The sequence below is a fragment of the Penicillium coprophilum genome, assembly GCF_028826855.1.
Source record: "Penicillium coprophilum strain IBT 35676 chromosome Unknown utg000002l_segment0_segment1, whole genome shotgun sequence".
In the NCBI taxonomy this organism is placed as follows: Eukaryota; Fungi; Ascomycota; class Eurotiomycetes; order Eurotiales; family Aspergillaceae; genus Penicillium; species Penicillium coprophilum.
In genome coordinates, this window is record NW_026622722.1 from 1268463 (window position 1) to 1288269 (window position 19807).

At 48.6% G+C, this 19807-nt stretch overlaps 8 protein-coding genes across 8 annotated transcripts; 6 read left to right on the forward strand and 2 right to left on the reverse strand.

Moving 5' to 3' along the window:
• Positions 1-564: 564 nt before the first annotated feature.
• Positions 565-1327, reverse strand: N7500_002520 (DUF846 domain-containing protein; the record flags this gene model as incomplete). The annotated part of the gene is made up of 4 exons (XM_056673666.1): positions 1227-1327; positions 1120-1165; positions 775-1061; positions 565-713 (listed from the first exon to the last, which is right to left on the reverse strand). The coding sequence occupies exons 1-4, from the start codon at positions 1315-1317 to the stop codon at positions 565-567; spliced, it is 573 nt and encodes a 190-aa protein (XP_056534191.1). The 5' UTR covers positions 1318-1327.
• Positions 1328-4556: 3229 nt separating this feature from the next.
• N7500_002521 (fungal specific transcription factor domain-containing protein) lies at positions 4557-7085 on the forward strand (the record flags this gene model as incomplete). Its single annotated transcript, XM_056673667.1, has 5 exons — positions 4557-4579; positions 4639-4973; positions 5036-5745; positions 5814-6802; positions 6872-7085. 5 exons carry the CDS (start codon positions 4557-4559, stop codon positions 7083-7085), a joined length of 2271 nt encoding a protein of 756 aa, XP_056534192.1.
• A 608-nt stretch (positions 7086-7693) lies between these two features.
• On the forward strand, positions 7694-8357 carry N7500_002522 (uncharacterized protein; the record flags this gene model as incomplete). The annotated part of the gene is given in 2 exon segments (XM_056673668.1): positions 7694-7931; positions 7951-8357. The coding sequence occupies 2 exon segments, from the start codon at positions 7694-7696 to the stop codon at positions 8355-8357; spliced, it is 645 nt and encodes a 214-aa protein (XP_056534193.1).
• Positions 8358-8822, forward strand: N7500_002523 (uncharacterized protein; the record flags this gene model as incomplete). The annotated part of the gene is made up of 1 exon (XM_056673669.1): positions 8358-8822. One exon carries the CDS (start codon positions 8358-8360, stop codon positions 8820-8822), a length of 465 nt encoding a protein of 154 aa, XP_056534194.1.
• An 882-nt stretch (positions 8823-9704) lies between these two features.
• Positions 9705-10848, forward strand: N7500_002524 (HpcH/HpaI aldolase/citrate lyase family protein; the record flags this gene model as incomplete). The annotated part of the gene is made up of 3 exons (XM_056673670.1): positions 9705-9744; positions 9840-10060; positions 10150-10848. 3 exons carry the CDS (start codon positions 9705-9707, stop codon positions 10846-10848), a joined length of 960 nt encoding a protein of 319 aa, XP_056534195.1.
• A 349-nt stretch (positions 10849-11197) lies between these two features.
• On the reverse strand, positions 11198-13527 carry N7500_002525 (CCCH zinc finger and SMR domain protein; the record flags this gene model as incomplete). The annotated part of the gene is made up of 3 exons (XM_056673671.1): positions 11198-11759; positions 11817-12539; positions 12599-13527. 3 exons carry the CDS (start codon positions 13525-13527, stop codon positions 11198-11200), a joined length of 2214 nt encoding a protein of 737 aa, XP_056534196.1.
• Positions 13528-14513: 986 nt separating this feature from the next.
• Positions 14514-15896, forward strand: N7500_002526 (TVP38/TMEM64 family protein; the record flags this gene model as incomplete). Its single annotated transcript, XM_056673672.1, has 3 exons — positions 14514-14974; positions 15060-15479; positions 15554-15896. 3 exons carry the CDS (start codon positions 14514-14516, stop codon positions 15894-15896), a joined length of 1224 nt encoding a protein of 407 aa, XP_056534197.1.
• Positions 15897-16507: 611 nt separating this feature from the next.
• Positions 16508-19792, forward strand: aof2 (putative lysine-specific histone demethylase Aof2; the record flags this gene model as incomplete). The annotated part of the gene is made up of 1 exon (XM_056673673.1): positions 16508-19792. The coding sequence occupies one exon, from the start codon at positions 16508-16510 to the stop codon at positions 19790-19792; it is 3285 nt and encodes a 1094-aa protein (XP_056534198.1).
• Between the last annotated feature and the right edge of the window lie 15 nt (positions 19793-19807).

The window sequence follows — 19807 nt, forward strand, 5'->3', positions numbered from 1 at the left end:
CCGCAAGTTTTAAAAACATGAGTGGGGACGAGGGCGAGGGAGGTTGAGAGAAGGTAGAAGATGCAAATGAACAAGATCATCCAGGAAAATCGAAACATGATCTTTTCACATAGATCACTCTCCCAGGCGCTGCCATCGAGAGATGGTGCAAGGTCAACGCCAAGAGTAACACTTACCGGGTTGTTTGTCGATGCGTAGTGGACGCGCGAAATTGATGACGCTGGGAACGCAGAGGGGAGGGAAGGAAAAGAAGAGGAAGAGGAACGAGAAGGAAAACAAATATTATCGGTAGGTGACGCTGGTGTGGAAACTACCTGTTTGAGGAAGGAGCGATGTGTTGACCTGCCTCAGGCAATGGCTTCATCTCTAAAGCAGCTTACACTAGACCCGTGGACTGGGTACTCAATGACATTAGAACTTTAGATAATATTTCATATTTTCGAAAGAAATTGCATGCATTTGAATGGTAAGTGGTCAAATATTCCGCTAGAAATACAGAGCACATGCAAGAAATCTCACGGTATAGGGCCACTAACGGTAAGACAGACATTGACCTGTCTACCATTACCGGAATAGCCTGCCCAGCAGGCCACCAGCGATGTTGTTCACAATACCACCACCCAAAGCCGAGTTAGCATATGTGGAGGCCTGGCCAAACTTATCACAGCGAGAGAAGGCCATGGTATTTGTGATAGTCAAGATGAGCGCAATAACTAAACCAAAGTCAATACCTAGTGCCAGCATATCTCAAAAGGTATTTTGGAAGTAACTTACCGATCAGACTAAGCCAAATCACACCGACAAGTCTCACAATGGCCAATATGGCAAGGCCCACCCACAGAGCAGGTGTGACATACAAGCTCAGCCAGAAGAACCGCTTGTCCGTGGCGGTCACAGTGCGAACGTTGGGGTCGGATGATTCGAAGACCCACTGCGAGTCGCCGGTCGAGGTGTCAACCTCGTTCCACCAACGTAGGCCGACCAGCCGGCGTCCCGCAATGTTTTTGAGGTAGTAGAAATCCGCAGAGAGGAGGAGAAGGGTGAAAATAAAAACGAGGATGCTAGATATACGTTAGCGTCGCGAGTTGACAAGCGGGTAGTTCAGCGCAGGGTCCGTACAAGTCATCGATGAAGAGTACACCAAATAGATACATCAGTAGCGCGCCTAGTAATCCCGTTAGTAAGGTGATTGTTGGCGCTGTTACTCGGGGTAAGTGAATACGAACCGATCCGAATGCCCAAGAAGACAAGTAGCGTGATCGGGTGCGCGCTGAGGCGCCAGTTGAGCTCGCCTTGGCCTCCTTGTCCTTGTTCCATAATTTGCAAGGTGGAGGGTTTGATGTGGTCTGGGTGTAAAGGACCTCTCGGTCAACAGATTGGGTCAATTTATTCCGAGTTAAGTCTGTTGTTGACTGATGATGATCCCTAGGTGGTCGAAACACGGGCATAGGCGGTGTAACATGGCAGAATAATCAGCTAGAGCAGAAGCATAGACCAAGTGGTGTATTGATGATGCGTGTCATTTGCTTCGCCAAGGCCTACACCATTTACCTAGCAAATCATTCAAGGCGCTCTTGTTTCAAGGTTATTCAACAGGGTCCTGAAAAAGATGTAACCATTACTCCTACTTCTATAATGTGAACAGTCCCTAAAGTATTTCACGTGATTCGATTGAGTGGATACCAGTCAGCCACACGTGCAGTTATAAATATCCAACGTATGTGGCGCTGGGCCGATAAGGTCCAAAATTTGATCTATATAACCTTACAAGGGCCCTGCATCAACACCATATGAGGCAATCACAATATCAGAAATGTAACTCCGCAGTAAGCAAACATAGGAAGGAGTACGGAGCTGTGTATGGATTGCAAAGAACTAGACTGTAGTTATCTCCAATTCTCGGAAGGTTGGTCGGCTCACATAAACAAATATCAATAATTGAAGCGTTGTTTATTACCCCATTGGATGTAATCATAAGGACATACTACGCTCTCAAGCCTATACTTGATTCTAATGAGATACGTATTGGCCCATTTTGATATTAAGCCTTGGGAACCCGTGATCATATCAATTTGAGGAATATATATCATCAGGTACAGTGAAAGATATATATATCATCGGGCTTCCTCCTTTTGATGACGTCTAGAAAGCCCGTCTTGACTAAAATGATCTTTGGTGGCAGATGCACTCACTAGGTTTTCTCCGAGTCCACCTACTATTAGTTCCTCCACCTCAATTCTTTCTTCTTGTTCGACGGTGACCTGGTTTTTGTTGCACGTGTCCGCTTGATCAAAGTCTATCCAAACGACTCTCTCTGGGGTACCCTTGACGATCATTATGTTCCTTGATTTTGTGTCTTTGTGTAGCGGTAGCACTTTATGGATTCGTGGAATGTCGTCAACACTATTCATCCGCTGTGCTGCGTAATTATCCAGTGTGAGCATCTCTAGGCCGGCGATATACTCCAAGAATATAACGCTTGGTGGGTATTCATCCTGGAGAAACATTTGCAGATGAGGCTGGCATAGAGTGGGGTCAAACTTACTCATAGAACCGAGAAAGTTGGGAACAATTTCGCGATCACAGAGCCCTTGGTCCTTCAGTCGAATGTAGGCAGTGGTTTGAGGTACGTGAATATTCAATCGCGATTCTCAGGTTCATAGTATTCTCATGGGCCTCTTCTATGATGCTTCTCAGATTAGCGAAACGTCATAGACAGGGCCCTTTTATCTGCCTGACCTACTGTACCACCTTCATGATACATGTCTGTTCGCCAACATTGACGAGAAATGAATCTGAGAATCCAGAGGCGAACAGCTTCGCTCTGAAGATGATTTCTGTCGGCTTAAGTTCACCAAGCTCGGTCATGGTTCAAGGCGGAAGGGTGTCCTAGGAATCGGTGTTTCAAAGGAGGTTTTGCTAGAAGCTCTGGGTGCAAATATGATTGGGGTGCATCTGGCGGTGAGCTCCCTTTGCTTGTATAGCCCTAGCCAGGCTGCTGTACGCATTAATATCAAGTCGGTCTTTGGAATTTGTAGGAAATGCTTTTATTTGCGCATGTATGTTTACATCAAGCTTTGCGACTGAGAATGGCAGAGCCTCCATTCTGAGTTCTCTCATTGAAAGAGATTACACCCAATCTCTCGTTGGATCGACCTCACTTCATTGTAAACTCGATAGGTATCGAATACTCTGTATCACATATAGCATTGTTTTGATGGAGGTAAAATTGCAGCACAGACAGGACACTCGAGCTTTCTTCCACTGTCGTCCGAGCAGTATCTTAGGTCTGTCAGGTATTTCATCCGTAGATGTTGATTGATCCGACAAATCCTATCTGAATAGGTGGAGAGCTGTCGTCTTCAAGATCAATGTCTACCTCGATCATTAGACTTGAGATCTGGGAGGAAAAAGGCAGGCAAACTTACCTCGGCTTGGCTGCCGAAAGTAATTCTGGATAAGTCCGATGGAGGCAAGTATCGTTGCTGCCATTCCAAAGACGATCGAGCAGATGAGTTCCGGAGTCATGGGTTTTTGTTTATTCAACTTATGGATCCGTATTCTCGAGGAGCTTTCAAAATCCTCGGTGTATGATACATTTTTCTTCAGAGATAGGCGACGTGGCTTGGTAGAAATACCTCAGCTTTCTCAGATAATCAAGACAAAAGTCATTCGCCGGATAGCTTTTGGAGCCAGTGCATACTGCTTCAGGAGTCACGGAGTAACTTATTAAGCGAATGTTATTGCCTCAGAGTACAAGATGACCAATTATACTGACGATCCGAAGCTAGAAACTGATTCATAAACAATCTGGGAAAATGGTTTCAGGCAGAGTGAGCCGCAGTTCACGATGCACAGGCTCAGTCTGTAGGTCTGTGGACAGGAAGAGGAAGGAACCAATGCCCATCGGACTGGTCACATACTGTAAATATTTGCAGCAAACAATCCTACTTAGCCCGTTCCAAGAAAGATAAAAGAAGGGGCGCCATGATTGAGCTGGAGTATAGAAAAATAGCCTGTGCCAGTGCAGAAGGAGCCTGTGCCAACGCGAGGTGAGCCTATGAGACTGCGCCAATGCCGAGATGCGAGAATTGGGGGGGTGGACTGTAGACGGTCCGGGGTGCTTGTCCTCCTATTGGCCCATGGTACGGGGATCGCTCACCGAGTTTGAGCCTGTGCAGATGTCCATTTATGTGCGCCTAGTCGTCATCTTATATCATTGGAGCCAGGAAACTGCTGCAGTAAGGTGGTTCTCTCAGGGGCTTGAGTCTGTGCAACTCGGAAAATTCTATAATTTTAAGACTATTTGAACCTCTCATCTCTGGTGATCACCATTCCTTTACATCTCCACATCTTTGGCACCTGTCACTCTGGAAAGCACGAAATAATGCCCGTGAACGAGATCGTGGAGAAACAGACGCTTTCCTATGAACCCCAAAAAGATCTAGCTATCACCTCAAAAATGCAGCCTCATCTTGCCAGCTTCCATTGCCCTTTGTGCCCGCGAAAGTATACTAGATCCTTTACCCTCCGAAATCATTTACGCACTCATACGAATGAGCGGCCATTCCTTTGCGGAGTATGTGGGAAATCCTTCACAAGAGATCATGACCGCAAAACGCATCAACAGCTTCACAGCGGTGAAAAGCCGTGGAGATGCCGAGGTCCACTGAAGAATGGCGAGTACTGGGGATGTGGTAGGCACTATGGTCGCAAATCAAATCTTACACGGCACTTCCGGAGTCTCACTGGCCGAAAATGCATCAACCCACTTCTGGCCGAGACCACAGCAAGTCTAGAGACAGAAGATATCCCGGATCTGACCCTGTCGTCATCCCAAACAAACGCAGAGTACATTGGGGCAAGGACTCTGAACACCAGTCGAATTTCAGATGTATCATCTGCGCGACCCAATATCTTACCGGCGCCAACACTCCCCTCCATAGACAGTTATCTAATAAATGTCAATCGGGGTATGTGAGACTTTGAAACTATTGTCAGAAATATCGAGATCAGCTGACCGTTCTCTTTCCAGGATACACCGAAGTGGCCCACAACTTGCTGTTGTGGCCCTCTGTCAAGACACTTGTTCACGCACATGATTATGACCAGGACTATATAATGAGGTTAGAGGAGGAGCGGGGGCTTACCAGCGTGAATCGACCGAGTGATATACCTTCATACACGGCAGATGACACCAACCTACCAAGATCATCCCTGATAAACGACGGCGGTAGCTGTAACGGGAGCAGGCCTAGCCCAAACGCACCGTGGATAGATCAAAGCAGGGCTTTCGCCCACAACCCAGACATGGAAATCCACCAATGTGTTCTTTTGAAATTGTTTGGGGAAACTGCGCGGCGGTACTATCAGAGTTATCTCGACCGCATGTACAAGCTCCATCCTTTCCTGGACCAGCAAGAGCTAGATCGGAAAATAGAGGGCTTCATCAAATGCCACTGCGATCGAATTGCATTGCCGTCACCAGAAGCCAGCTCCCATAACAATCCAGGGGCTCTCAGATGGCCTTTCGACGTAGCCTTTGCGTCGCCCGGACGACCCGTCGAACAAAACATCGACAATGTGATTATCTTGCTTATATTCGCACTCGGGGCTATCTGTGAAAGTAAACTCCCTCTTCTTGGTTCTGTCATAGATCCAACCGTTAATTGTCGGCTGCCACACACTTCTGTGCCGCTCCAAGCCTCCAACCATTCATTCCCATCATCGACTACTGAGCCCAAGGTTAGGAAACCCTGCACAGAAAAACGATCACCGCTAGCCGAGATAACTGCTGATACCTCAGGAACCAGTCACCTATTCCCGGTTTGGCTCTATATGAGTACGCTGCAACAACCCTAAGCCAGCTTCAAGATGACGTGAAGCTTGACTATATCCAAGCTTGTTTACTGGCTGGTCTTTATGCTGGTCAATTAACACATCCCTTCGAAAGTCATGGATGGATCAGTCGGGCAGCCCGGGCGTGCCAGCTGCTTGTACAAATGCCACTTTACGAGGAATTCGAAGATTACGGGAAAAACCTCTGCGACTTTGCCTACTGGAGTTGTTTACAATTAGAAAGTGATCTCCTCATGGAACTCAACGTCCCTGCAAGCGGCATCTCACGATACGAGAGCCGGGTCCCTTTACCAAAAGGCACCTTTCAATACACCACCCTTGGCTCCAAAGCCAATACCCCTTCGAGCACGATGATGATATTATTCTACTACTCTCAAATCCACCTCCACAAAACCCTCAATCAGGTGCCATCGGATCTACGCAAAGTCGAAAAGCAAGGCCGAACATTTTGGTTATCCATCGTGCAGGAAGCCCAGAGCTTGAATCTCGACCTCTGGCGTAGGTCCCTGCCGAAAAGCATACTTTGGTGCGATACTGAGGAGCCCGCTAATGAAATCAACGCCGCTCGCATGCGTGCCACCTATTACCGCACACGCTATATCATCTACCGACCATTGCTGTACTATGTCCTGCACTACGGACACTCCGGTACTTGCGCCTGTGCGGGAAATTCCTCGAGGTCCAGCTCTGCCTCACAGACGCAGCCACATGGCGGTATTGCCTACATAGAGCGCATGATTAATGGTATGGGCCCCGCGCCCTGCAACCCCTCCTTGTTCTGCCCAAAAGGACGAACCTCGCCTGCTATTAGCTTCCATGACCTACCCAAAAAGCTGCGTGTCGCATGCCAAATCTGCGTGAGAAGCGCCATTCAGAACACCATAGCGCTTGACGGCATCAAAGAGAGACTCGTGGTACCAAACATGTTTGGCACAGCTCATGCGTAAGCGCTGCTTCTTAATTACCTTTTATTTCAGCCTCTTGGATCCCACATTGACATTTAATCTTGTAGGCAATTTGACAACATGCTTGCCCTCGCCGCAACCTACAACGCTGGTTTCTCCGAGCTCATAGAACGCTCGACCCTTGATCGCCTCTTCAAACGCACGATTCGCTTTTTGATTCGCTACGGGAACAACTCGCCAGCTCTTCGTGCTGATGTTCGCGTCCTGACTGAGATCTACTCAAAGCTCTTTGGCGGTCCCCCGGTCCTTGCAGATGTATAGCTCGCTCTAATCCCATGTTTAGTGACGCACCTGTCGCAAAGAATAGAGCATCACCCTGGCCCAGTGCGAGAGTATCGAATGAAGTCTCCGATAGGAGTGTTTGTCATCAGCCTTCGTCTGGAATCTGCTGAAACTGCAGTAAGGACACTTTCAAGACATTCAACTGGTCATTCTAAGATTGTGGAGTATCAAGCCAAACATATGAATCTAGAACACATTGCATGTCGCTCGATTCTATCTGTCGATGCTTAAAGTGCTTTAGAATCAAGTAGAGAAAGGTGGAGTCAAATTTGGTAGTCTGTTATGTATGGATTTGAATGATTGCGGAGCGAAGCGAAGCAACCCATATCACAAAGGCTGGGGTGTATGTCACGTGACCTTGTTCCTACATGAGGTCCAAATCCATAGGGTTTCAATGCGGTGAAAAATGATCGCTGAGAAATGGCAGAATAATTCTGCTGGGTACTGAGTCCTCGTCACGTGATATAAACTGTCCGAATCTACAGAGTATAACTAAGTTAGGAGATTCTTGGGGTGCAGGGATAAAGACCCTGCTCCTACCCTTTCTCCTTAAATCCCGCTTCTCCATCTCACGTCAACCTTCAACCATGGATATCCAACGCCAGTTTCCTAATGTCCACTGGATCTGGGGCGGAGGCATCTCTTTTGTTTACGAGGTCCACCCTCGCATCGTGGTCAAAGTCCCCAAGTCTGGGGAATTCGCGAGGGAACAATTCCAAAAAGAGCTCGAGATATATCAAGTATTCTCGCAAAATCCGCCTTGTCCCTCTATTGTGCAATGTTTTCTCTTTTCTAGCAGTGGTATTTTCCTCGAGTATATGAGAGGTACGGCCCCTATTGGCAGTTAAGGGTCATCTACTAATTTACCTCCTAGATATATCGCTTTCTTCTAGGATACAAAAGAATCATACTCGGGACCAGCAAACTATGGTGGTTACTACAGTAGAAAAGTTGGAACCTCTACTCCTACGAAAAGAATGGATGAACGATCTCGCTCAAGCCGTCGCTTTCTTAGAATCTATCAAACTCGCTCATGGTGATTTACGACCTGAAAATATTCTACTTGATCGCAACAGACTAAAGCTATCCGATTTCGATTGTACGGCGAAAATTGGCACAAATTACGAAGCTTGTATGGCTCCGTATGGCCGAATACTTAACAATAATGAGTCAGACCAAGGGGAATGTGGAACTTTTGGTTTTCTTGGCCCTCGAACAGAACAGTTTGCGCTCGGTTCCTTATACTATTAGATGAACTACGGCTTTGAGGTTTATGGAGATCGCTGTCTTACCGAGGATCCTTACGACCATGGTCCTAAGGTCGTGGATCTACTACAGAATATGGAATTTCCGAAATTGGATGGCAATCCCCTGATTGATAATATCATCGACAAATGTTGGCATAACAAATATGTCACAGTCTCAGAATTAGCCACACACACGAAAACACTTTTGAACGAAAGAACCGATACGATGGAAAGTAACGAAAACGGAAAGAAGGAAACGTTATTACAGAGTGTCCACGGCGAAGCAACAATCGCCGGGCGAGCCAGTGACGACAATCGTGATGTGGATCAAAATTGCATGGAAGAGGACTTTTTTTCGAAAAAGGAATTTTGTCAGGACCTGGAGAAACGTGCTCTTCTTCACGCGCTTTCTTCAGGCGAGCCTGAGCAAATTGGATTCTCTTTTGATTGGTATAGGCACAGTCTTTAAGGTTGAACTATCATACAAACTTCATAGAAACCTTTGCGAGTAATGACAGTAAAGCTATATATATATGCTAAAGTACTCCTGCTCTTCTGCCAATGTGTGTTTTGGACTGCGTTGAAGCAAATATTATATATATTGATGATCAGCCTTTTGCTCCCGAACAAATTAACTTTCCTTGCTTCTATCTTTCGATACCAAAGGGTTAGAACAAAATGATGGTACAAGGGACACAGGGAAAATGGGTGGCTCCTAGGCAAAATGCTGCATCTTCCAGGCAAAGCAATGTACTTAACTAGTTACATAATTAGCCTCTAAACCCGCAGGACAGAAAAACAAGGAGAAAGACCTAGGGGCAAGAGAAGATTTGAAGCCAATAATTTAACACTATCCACTGGGGCAGCGATACCAAACTAAAAAAGGTGAGTTTAATATCGTATATAGTGGTTGCTATAGGAGGATCCCTTGTAGCCTAAACAGGTCTAGTAATTTCTTCGTTAGGACCGTAAGATTGATCTCTTCAGAAGACTTGTTCAAGAAATATATAGTCGGGGATATAAAGCTCTTGCGTCCTAGTCTTTTTTTAGCGAAACTCATAAGATCGCAATCCTCAATACCAGATTCGCCGAGACAATTAAGTACCTTTAATCCTAGTACGGATTGCTCATTCTGTGTAATCTCATAAGTTGAATCAGTTCGAAAGAAATCAGAAAAGCTGCCAACTCTCCAGCCTTATACGTGAGACAGACTACTAAAGCGGCTTTACAGATAGCCGAGTCGGCTTCTTGCCGACCAAACCAACTCCATAAAGACCTCCACTCCCCCAAGCAGCACAATACACACTGCACAGCTCTATTACTATTGAATGCTCACAAAATCACATAAACCATGGCCGCCCGCAATACCCTCCGTCGTTCTCTCCTCTACGGTAAGCTTGAGCTCCCTTCCAAGCCGCATCTTCCCCGCATTACAACCCCCAAGCTCCAAAATCAAAGAACTCCCAAGCTAACCAACGCCAAACAGTCCCCGGCTCCTCCCAACGCTTCCTAGACAAGTCGCGGTCACTGACCGCTGACTGCGTCACCTACGATCTAGAAGACAGCGTGACACCGCACATGAAAGTAGAGGCGCGCTCACTGGTGCGGAGAGCAATCGATCAAGCCGCGCCACCAGGAATCCGGGAACGCGCCGTGCGAATCAACTCCGTAGACAGCGGACTAGCACTGGGTGATTTGACCGAAGTCGTAAGTGAACTCCAAACACCCCACACCCAGCCACCTACATATCCGAATAGCCTCCTCCCTTCCGACATCCAGCCCGCTAACCGTCTCAGCTCCAATCACCAAACCTAACAACAATCGTAATCCCCAAAGTCAACTCCGCCTCCGACCTAACATTCGTCACAGACGTCATAACCCACACCCTATCCCAGCAACCACCAATAGAAAGAACCCCAATCTCCCTCCTGGCTCTAGTAGAGTCTGCCAAGTCCCTGACAAACCTCTCTCAGATCTGCGCCGCTTCACCCTTACTCCAAGGCCTGGTGTTTGCAGCCGAGGACTTTGCCCTAGACCTGAGTTTAACGCGGACGCCCTCGCTGACAGAGTTTCTGTTCGCGCGGTCTGCGATAGCCACCGCTGCACGGGCGGCGGATCTACCCTCGACGATTGACCTTGTCTGTACGACGTACAAGTCTAAGAAGGGGGATGGGTCGCCGCCGGATGTGCTGCAGGAGGAGTGTCGGGATGGGCGGAGGTTGGGGTTCAATGGGAAACAGTGTATTCATCCGTCGCAGGTGAAGGTTGCGGATGAGATCTTTGGGCCGGATGCGGTGGAGACGGAGTGGGCTATGCGGGTTGTCATTGCGGATGAGAAGGCTGCGAGGGCTGGGAGGGGGGCTTGGACGCTTGATGGGAAGATGATTGATGTTCCTGTTGCTCATAAGGCTAGAGCCATTGTTAAGAAGGCCAAGGCTTGTGGGGTTGATGTTGATGCTTCGAGGGGGCAGTGGCAGCATCAGGAGCCGGAGTAGGTAGTTTATATTTGTAGCGCTGTTGTTATCTACATAAGCATGATATCCCTGTATATTTTCATTGCACATTCTGGTGGGTTGTATGGGTATCGTGATTTGAGAGGAGGCTTTTCCTACCATGCATTATAATTGGTTGCCTCGCTAGCTCTGAAAGACATATTGAAAGTATATCGAAGCATACAGCCAAGAAGAATCTATGAGATTGCTTGAAGAACTCAATACTTTCACCTGATGGAGTTTTTGCATGCTGTGGTTGAGTGACAGCTTTTGATTATGAATGGATTCCAATAAGTTTGGTACTGGGGTATCATGCTGCTTCGAGGCAAATTGAGTTGAATGACACGCTAGGTCATTGATCTTGCTCTATTTCTTCACGCTTGAGTAAATGGATTTTGCCCATAGTCAGGATCGGAGGCTCTCCGCCAGCGTTGGCCTCCATCAATTCACTAGCCAACTCCTTGGCTACTGACTTGTCATAACTGGTCGGATCAATGCCGAGAATCCCTCCGACATAACCGCCTCGCTCACCAGGTACACTGAATTCCCGGAACAAATACCGCCACTCGTTCAACCATGCCTTGACGGCCTTGCCGATCTTATCTTTGCCATTCTTCGAGTGGTGACCAGTGCCTGTGATGGCATATACCACCCGGAGGCCTTCTCGGGCATGCTTGAGCAGGATCTTCTCGAGATATTCGATAGCCTCTTCTGGGTGGAGACCGTGAAGGTCAACGTATAGCTCTTCTGAAGATTCATCCAATCCCTTGTGGGACAAATGTTGATTGCGTTCTTCATAAAGCTGGCGCGCAGCCTCCCGATGACACCTGCGCATCGCGTCGTTCTCGGCCTGGCCGCGCAACGACAATGCTTTAGCAGCTCGTGCATCATTGCGGTTCCATGCTTGTGCAGCGCTGGTAGATATAATCGTTAGAAAGGGCTGAAGAACATAGTACTCGTTGAAAGCTTACCTTTGGAGGAACTTGTTTCGCACAGTGCCGTGGCGAATAGCCTCTGTTCGGTATTTAATATATTGTTGATTGGCCCGCGTGCCTGTCTCCAGCCAGGGAATATTTTGCGGGGGTGGGATAGATTGAGCTGCCGCACTGTTTTCACGACCCTTCGCGTCCTTTCTGGAGCCAGATTTGGTTTTTCCGGGGACAGGAGATGGGGTCATGCGAACCACATCAGCCAGAGATGAAGGGACGCTTTCTTTGCTCAAGCTGGTTTCGCGGTTGTTATGACCGCCCCGTTTTCCATGATGCTTTTTGCCGGCATTTTTGGCATTGACCGCAGCAAGAGTTGGGAAGGCATCTGGGTCGTCCACAGAGGGTGCAGCGGGATTCAACTCCCGGTTCTGGTGGCGGCTTGATGGACGGGAGCTTGGGCGTCCGAGATGAGTTGCGCTTCCATTTCTCTTGCTCATTCCAGGAAGGAGGCCAGGAGGCGCATACTTGCTGGCTTGATAAGCAGAAAGATGGGCAGGGTATCGGCCCGTGTACTGGGTTGCCCATTGGTCGCCGTTGTCTGCCGCTTGCAATGGTGGAAATGCATCAGAACCGCTGTCCACCTGGAATGGGGAGGGCGAAGCTGGTCGACTACCATCCGTGACACTGAGATTGCCGATAAGCGCCGAAGGATCGTGCGAGAAGGGACATCCATCACCGGCTAGACAGTTTCCCATAACCCAATACCTATTCACATTTGTTAGTGCCAGAAAGATTGGTTCAATCGGAATATTCGAAACACTCACTTGCACACATGTGCGGTTAGGTCATGACTAAAACGACAGTCCGCTCGAAGGCATTGTCCAGTGGACAGCCAGTACTTACAGACCACAGGGCTGCGACTGCTACCCAATGGCGTGACCGGGCGTACTTGCTCCATTGTCATAGACTTGCCAACCAAAACACGACCGTCGTCGTGTTGTTTTGAAATTGCCTCGGATTCTATATCCTGCGAGAGCGAAGCAATAGTAGCACCGAGGTCATAACTATTAGCCTCCAATGCAGCTTCTATTTCATCGTTTGATCGCTTGTCACCCAGTACCGTGCGCAGTATGTCATGTGGGCTCATATCTGGAACAAATTCAACCGCAGTGGCGCTAAGTGCCCCGGGGGTGCTCACACCACCCGCGGACGATGTTGTACTGTTGGCATCATCCGCGACTAGCCAGTCAACATTGTTATCACCTCCAAAGTCTCCATAGAAGTCAGAAATTTGACTCTGATCCGAGAACTCGTAGGCGTTTAGATTTGGGGAATGGGGTATAGGCTGGGCAAGGGCAAGCCGGGGCGATGGGCGTGGGGAGGTAAACGGAGAGACAGTAGAAGATAGTGGGGGCCGCGAGAATGGCCCACGGGAGCTTTGCATCCACGAGCTACTCCCAGGGCTGGTTCCTAAAGTCGAATGAGGGGAGAGCGGCGTGGATGATCGAGCCATTTGCCATGGCGCAGGCGATGAGCGGCGAATCACGGTGTGACGGACTGGAGGCGAAGCATCTGGCATGTTTCGGTTGCGATGGCGCCAGAGGATGTCCAATACCGCATTCTCCAAGGGTGTACCTGCCATGGAGGTGTTTGCGCGCAAGAAGTCCTCCACTTTCTCCGCTTGTTCTTCCTCATCCAGTGCCTGATCCTGCAGGATCTGGAGACATTTCTCAAGAAGCTCGTCGGAAACCATCGTGTATGTTGATATGGGTACGCGCGGGCGAGAAGGGTCGAAGGGTCGGGAAACAATCTGAAACCCTAGCGATCAGAGAGGTTGGGTCTTGGATTGGGCGTGCGGAGCCGGGAAGAGATAAAGAGGAAATTGCTTGACGAAAGTAGGACTAGAGTCGAGAATCAGAGACACTTCATGCTCTCTCTCTCTCTCTCTCTATGACCAGGTGGGAAAGTGAAGGGGTTTCCAAGGTTGAATTCAGCTTATAGCACAAGGAGAGAATTGCGAACTTGATAAATGACAAGCAGATAATTACATCGCATCGCCGCCGATCGACGTTGAATGGGAAAAGGTGAATAAAGGGTGAGGTGACGGACAAAGAGGGGGGCGGAGAAGATCAACACTGGGGGACACAGCTTATCTGAGCTTCAAGTACTCCGTCCTCCCATAACACACCACTGGGATTGATTATGTGGCTTCTTTGGATCGATGAAATAATATGCAATTAGGATATGAAAGAAAACATGAAGATATAAATAAATAAAATATCAAAAGAAAGGTTTATGCGGTGGGTTAGTACTCGTATAGCATCGGCAATGAACATAGAAACATATGCATAGATACAAATATCTATATGCAAAATTCAGATTTCGTGTATGTACCTTAAAGAAGATAAGGAGGATAATTTGTCTCAAAAAACAACCCTGGAGCTCTGGCGAACATGTAGATCAACACACCCGAGCTCAAGTCCGGCGGATCCGCTGACTTGCAATCGGGATTCTTTCAGGGTTAAACTGATTTTCAGCCTAAAAGTGCTTGGCTTCTCCTCCATGTTCGGTCCAACTATCAGGGCCTTGACACGCCCTTGAAACTTCTTTGGATATTGACCTATTGGCCTTGGTATTGTACTTCCTACCGGTCACTGTTTTAAAGCGGTTCACCTTCCCCCCCGGATTCGATCCAGCCTTTCACCAAATATTGATACCCAGGACTATACACATTTCACAATGCCTGCGGACTACCATTCGACCGCCAGAGCATTGTCTCTTTCATCCTCTTCTCCGGATCCCATACCTTCTTCTCCAGGCAGTGATGCTCACCCGCCCTGGAGTCGCGCTGGCAGGCGAAACTCCAGACCGAGCGGGCCGGCTGCAAGCTATCGCGAACAGATAATCCACCGCGGAACAAAATTGTATCATCGTATGAATAAGATCTGGGAGGAGATGACTCTATGGAAGAGAATAGGGACTATCTTTGCTGCTCTATTCGTGGGTGCATCCGGTATCGCGTTCATGGTGTTCACTGGGAAGTTGTTCATCTGGCTTGGCCCGGTCGCTGAGAAGTGGGAAACATCCTGGCTAGCGGCCTTTATTCTGTGGCTGTGTGTCTTTTTTGTCTCTTTTCCACCTCTTGTGGGTTGGTCCACATTTGGTACTGTGGCTGGTTTCATATTTGGTATATGGAAAGGGTAAGATATGGTCCGATTCATGTTAACTTCATTCTACCTACAAAAACAACGAAATCAGAAGGCTAACCCGATATCTCTTCTATAGGTGGTTGATCTACGCTTCCGCAACAATTCTTGGGTCGACTGTCTCGTTCTATGTTTCGCGGACAATTCTGTCTGGATTCGTCAATCGCCTTATGGAACGTGACACGAGGTTCGCTGCACTGGCCCTGACATTGAAATATGATGGACTCAAGCTTCTGTGTATGATCCGTTTATGCCCGCTGCCTTACTCAATCTGCAACGGAGCTGTGTCCACATTCCCTACGGTGCAGCCATTGATGTACGGACTTGCGACGGCCATCATCTCTCCCAAATTATTGGTACCTGCGTTTATCGGTAGTCGGATACGTCTGCTCTCCGAGAAAGGGGAGGAGATGAGTGCGGGATCCAAAGCCGTGAATATCTGCAGTATTATCCTTACAATCAGTATTGGAATCTTTACCGGGTGGTATATATACCAAAGGTTTGAGCCCCCGAATTCATCTATTATCGAGATCTTGTGAACTCATGCTGATCTTGCTCTCTCTTTTTTTTTAGAACTCTAGCCCGCGCAGCAGAGCTCGAAGCCCAAGAGCGTGCAGATATTCGAGGTTCCCTCCAATCTGACCATGCCGCGCACCGCCCTCATCGTGGGTTTTCGGAAGATCCTAATGTGAACAAAGCCTCTACTACGCTCGCGAGAGATGAAGAAGAGCGACTTGGATTCACGGATCTTGACGATGACAATGTTGACCTGATTTTGGGTGACGACAGTGATAGTGATCAGCCGGGTCCTTGGAAAAACTCGAAGAGATATCACGATGAGTTCACCGATAATGACTCGGACGGGTTTGCAGGGGAGGAAGGGGCATATGGTCTACACACTCATGTTCAAAACTAGACCCAATAAATATGAAAGTAGATTCTTTTGATATCAAACGTGAAGTAAAGCGAGAGAGATCCCTTGGACGTTGAACTTCGGTGCCGCAACCTGCCGGACTGAGAAATACGCCCCGCTCCGAGGAATCAAGCCACAAGGGTTTTTCTACTCTCATCAACTGTCCCTTCATCCAGTTTCACAATTCCAATTCCAAGTCCAATTCGTATCATTCTTGAACTATTTGATGGGATTTATTCTCAATTCTATGATCCTGTGGGGTGGAATTCGATGTATGTGATATCGCTTCGGTCTTCATCTATCCTCTCATACTCCCCTGGTCTTTTTTTACCATATTACATTTCATCTAACATACTCCCAGTTGATCTATTCGTTTAGCCTGTGTTACTTCGGCTTATGCAGATCGAATACCTATGACCATATCATGGGTGAATGCCTGAATATTTGATATCGACACATTCTCGGGATAGAAGGGACTGTCGACATCATATCTTCGAGTTCACAGGTTCACAACTTACGTCCTTTGTTTTGACGTGGAATTTTCTTTCTTTTCTTTTTCTGTACTCCTTGACACACTCTTTTGAAGATTTCCCTGCAGATACCCGTGTATCAACATGTATGGGTTTGGCGCAGCGTCCTTGAGGTTCCAGACCGGAATCACCCCGGGTGAAGACTCATACATGAATCCGTATGTCCCAAATCCCGAGATTACGGCCCAGGGTCAAGAAACCCTTCTATCTCAACCGAACGAACTATCTGAGCCTCCTGCCAAGCGACTGCGCATTACGCACAAGGCTTACGAAGCAGCTGCAGCATCAATTGCTCTGGGAGACCTAGCACCCAGAGATCCTAAGTCACAAGCATTCCTATCTGATGGATCCCACATTGCTGGTTCAACGGAGAGGCCGTATACCGGTGGCAGCAGCACTACACCGAATGAGTCGACAACCTCCACCGACTTGACATCTTCTTTTGAACTAAAAGCATCTACATCACCTCCTCCCAACCCTCTAAAGTCTTTTCCTTCACAGTCAGTTGTCTTTGGACCGAGTGTATTGGACAGCGGCAAAGTTGATTTGTCTAAATGCCGACCTCGATCGTCCATCCCATCTAAAATCCACCCCTCTGTTTACGGTGAGCAGTGCGTTAGAGCGGCGTATGCATCACGCCTGAACCCGTATGCTCTCCACCGACAAGAACAAGAATTTTTACAAGACCACCTTTGCCATGTCCACGTCACAATTTACCTCAACATACGGAATGGAATACTGCTACTCTGGGGGAGAAATCCTATGGTGGCTGTTACTAGGGAAGAAGCACTCGGATGTGCCAAAGATTACCGATGGATGAATCTGGCTTCGTTTGCTTACGACTGGCTCGCGAGAAATGGCTACATCAATCACGGCTGTGTGGAGGCTCCATTGGCTCCGGTGAAGCCCAAACGCGGAAGACGAAAAGAAGGTCCTACAATCGTTGTAATCGGTGCTGGAATGGCAGGTCTGGGGTGTGCCCGCCAACTAAAGAGTCTTTTTCGCCAGTACCGTGATGCAAATACCTCGCCTCGAATCATTGTCCTCGAGGGACGTCGAAGAGTCGGTGGACGCATTTATTCACATCCGTTGCATAGTCTCAAGTCAAAAAGCCTTCCTGATGGGCTTGTTCCAAAGGCGGAAATGGGTGCCCAGATCATTGTCGGCTTCGATCATGGCAATCCGCTGGACCAGATAGTTCGTGGCCAGCTGGCACTTCACTACCACAAGATACGTGATGTTTCAACGATTTACGATATCGATGGATCACCTGTGAATGAGGTCCAGGACGCGATGGCAGAGAAGCTTTACAATGATTTGCTTGATCGAACTGGATTCTATCGTCACAAAGCGAAGATTGCGCCAACTGCCGAGGGAAATCGCGAGATGATTGATGCTGGCCGCGAATCGGTGATCGATGACGGACTCACTGTGCGGCAGTACGAAGAGGCAAGGGCAGCTGGTACAATAGATTTATTGGTCCCAACAAAGCGAGTTCGACGAGGAATAAAGCACAAGACTGCGGAAAACGAGCCATCCGTTGATGTGGCGAGTGATCTAGCGGGAAATTCCGAAGATGACCCGGCAGCTTTGACCTGCCAGACAACTGGATGGAAGCTTAACCCAGGATACACCGTGAATGACACCATTGAACTGGACCAGATTGCCAAGGTATCTCCGGCGCAGACTCTCGGTGCAGTGATGGACGAGGGTGTCAAGCAGTATCGAAACATGCTTCCGGTGACTACTAAGGACATGCGATTGATGAATTGGCATTTCGCCAATCTTGAGTACGCAAATGCGACCAACGTCAACAGACTTAGCCTATCAGGATGGGACCAGGACATCGGGAACGAGTTTGAGGGTGAACATTCCCAGGTCATTGGTGGCTACCAGCAACTACCCTACGGACTGTACATGCTGCCAGAAAAGCTCGATGTCCGTACTGGCAAGATTGTAACCGATATTTCTTACGACACAACTGGCTCCAGCAAGAGTCAGAAGGCAGTTGTCCAGTGCGAGGATGGAGAAAAGTTCCTGGCAGATCGTGTCGTCTTCACCGGTTCCCTCGGGGTCCTCAAGCAGCAGAAAATCAAGTTTGAGCCACCTCTTCCGGAATGGAAGCGTGGTGCAATTGACAGACTGGGGTTCGGAATAATGAACAAGGTCGTTCTGGTGTTCGAAGAGCCTTTCTGGGACACCAAGCGAGATATGTTTGGCCTCCTTCGGGAGCCGAATGACCCTTCTTCTATGGTCCAAGAGGACTATGCGGCAAATCGCGGTCGATTCTATCTGTTCTGGAATGTCATGAAGACAACCGGACTCCCATGCTTGATTGCCCTCATGGCTGGTGATGCAGCCCATCAAGCAGAATCTACACCAGACGACGAAATAATTGCAGAGGTCACTGGCCAACTTCGAAACGTCTTCAAACACACTGCAGTTCCCGATCCCCTGGAGACTATCATCACCCGCTGGGGCCAGGACCCATTCACATACGGCAGCTACTCCTACGTGGCTGCAGCAGCCTTCCCAGACGACTATGACCTGATGGCCCAGTCAATCGGCAACCTGCACTTCGCCGGCGAAGCCACCTGCGGCACCCACCCAGCAACCGTCCATGGAGCATACCTCTCAGGCCTCCGCGCGGCATCAGAAATAATCGAGCCGATCTCCGGACCCATCACAATGCCTCACCCACTAGTCCCAGAGAAGTCAAAAGTAACTCGAAGCAAATCCTCTACGCCAAATGCCCAAACTACCAAAAAAACAAGAATAAGAGGCAGCTCATCCCTCTCCTCCACCGAAAGCCCGACAATGACCCAATCAAAAACCCCCTCAAGCTCGACCTCCCGCAAACCAACCTCAACCGAAAAATCTCGCCGCGACGCCTACGACCAAGCCCTATGGACAACAATCTACGCTGAGCTCGGCTCCGCACCACCACGCCCCGCAAAATCAGGCCTAAATCCTTTCCTCTTCTACCAAAAAGATTACTGGGCTCGCTGCCGCGACCAATGCGACGAAGCCCGCCGTGCATCATCAAACAACCCCAACGCAAAGGCTCCACGCGACGAGATCCGCGCCGCGCTAGGACAGATGTGGCGCTCTGCCACCCCAGCCGAGAAAAAGCCGTACCTTGAGCAGACAGAGATCAACCGTCGTGTCAATGCCGAGGCTTGGGATAAGTGGAAAGTTGATGTTGCTGAGTGGGAGCGGAAGAGCTTTGTCGTCAAAGATCGCTGGTGTTCGGAAAATCCATTCGATGATTGGGTTATGCCGGATTATCTTGCTGAAAGCACCCAGTCGGTCCCCGTGCTCGCCACTGCGTTTACGCCTGGTGTACCTGCTCTGAAGTCTGAGAAATGAGGCTTTAGCGGTTTC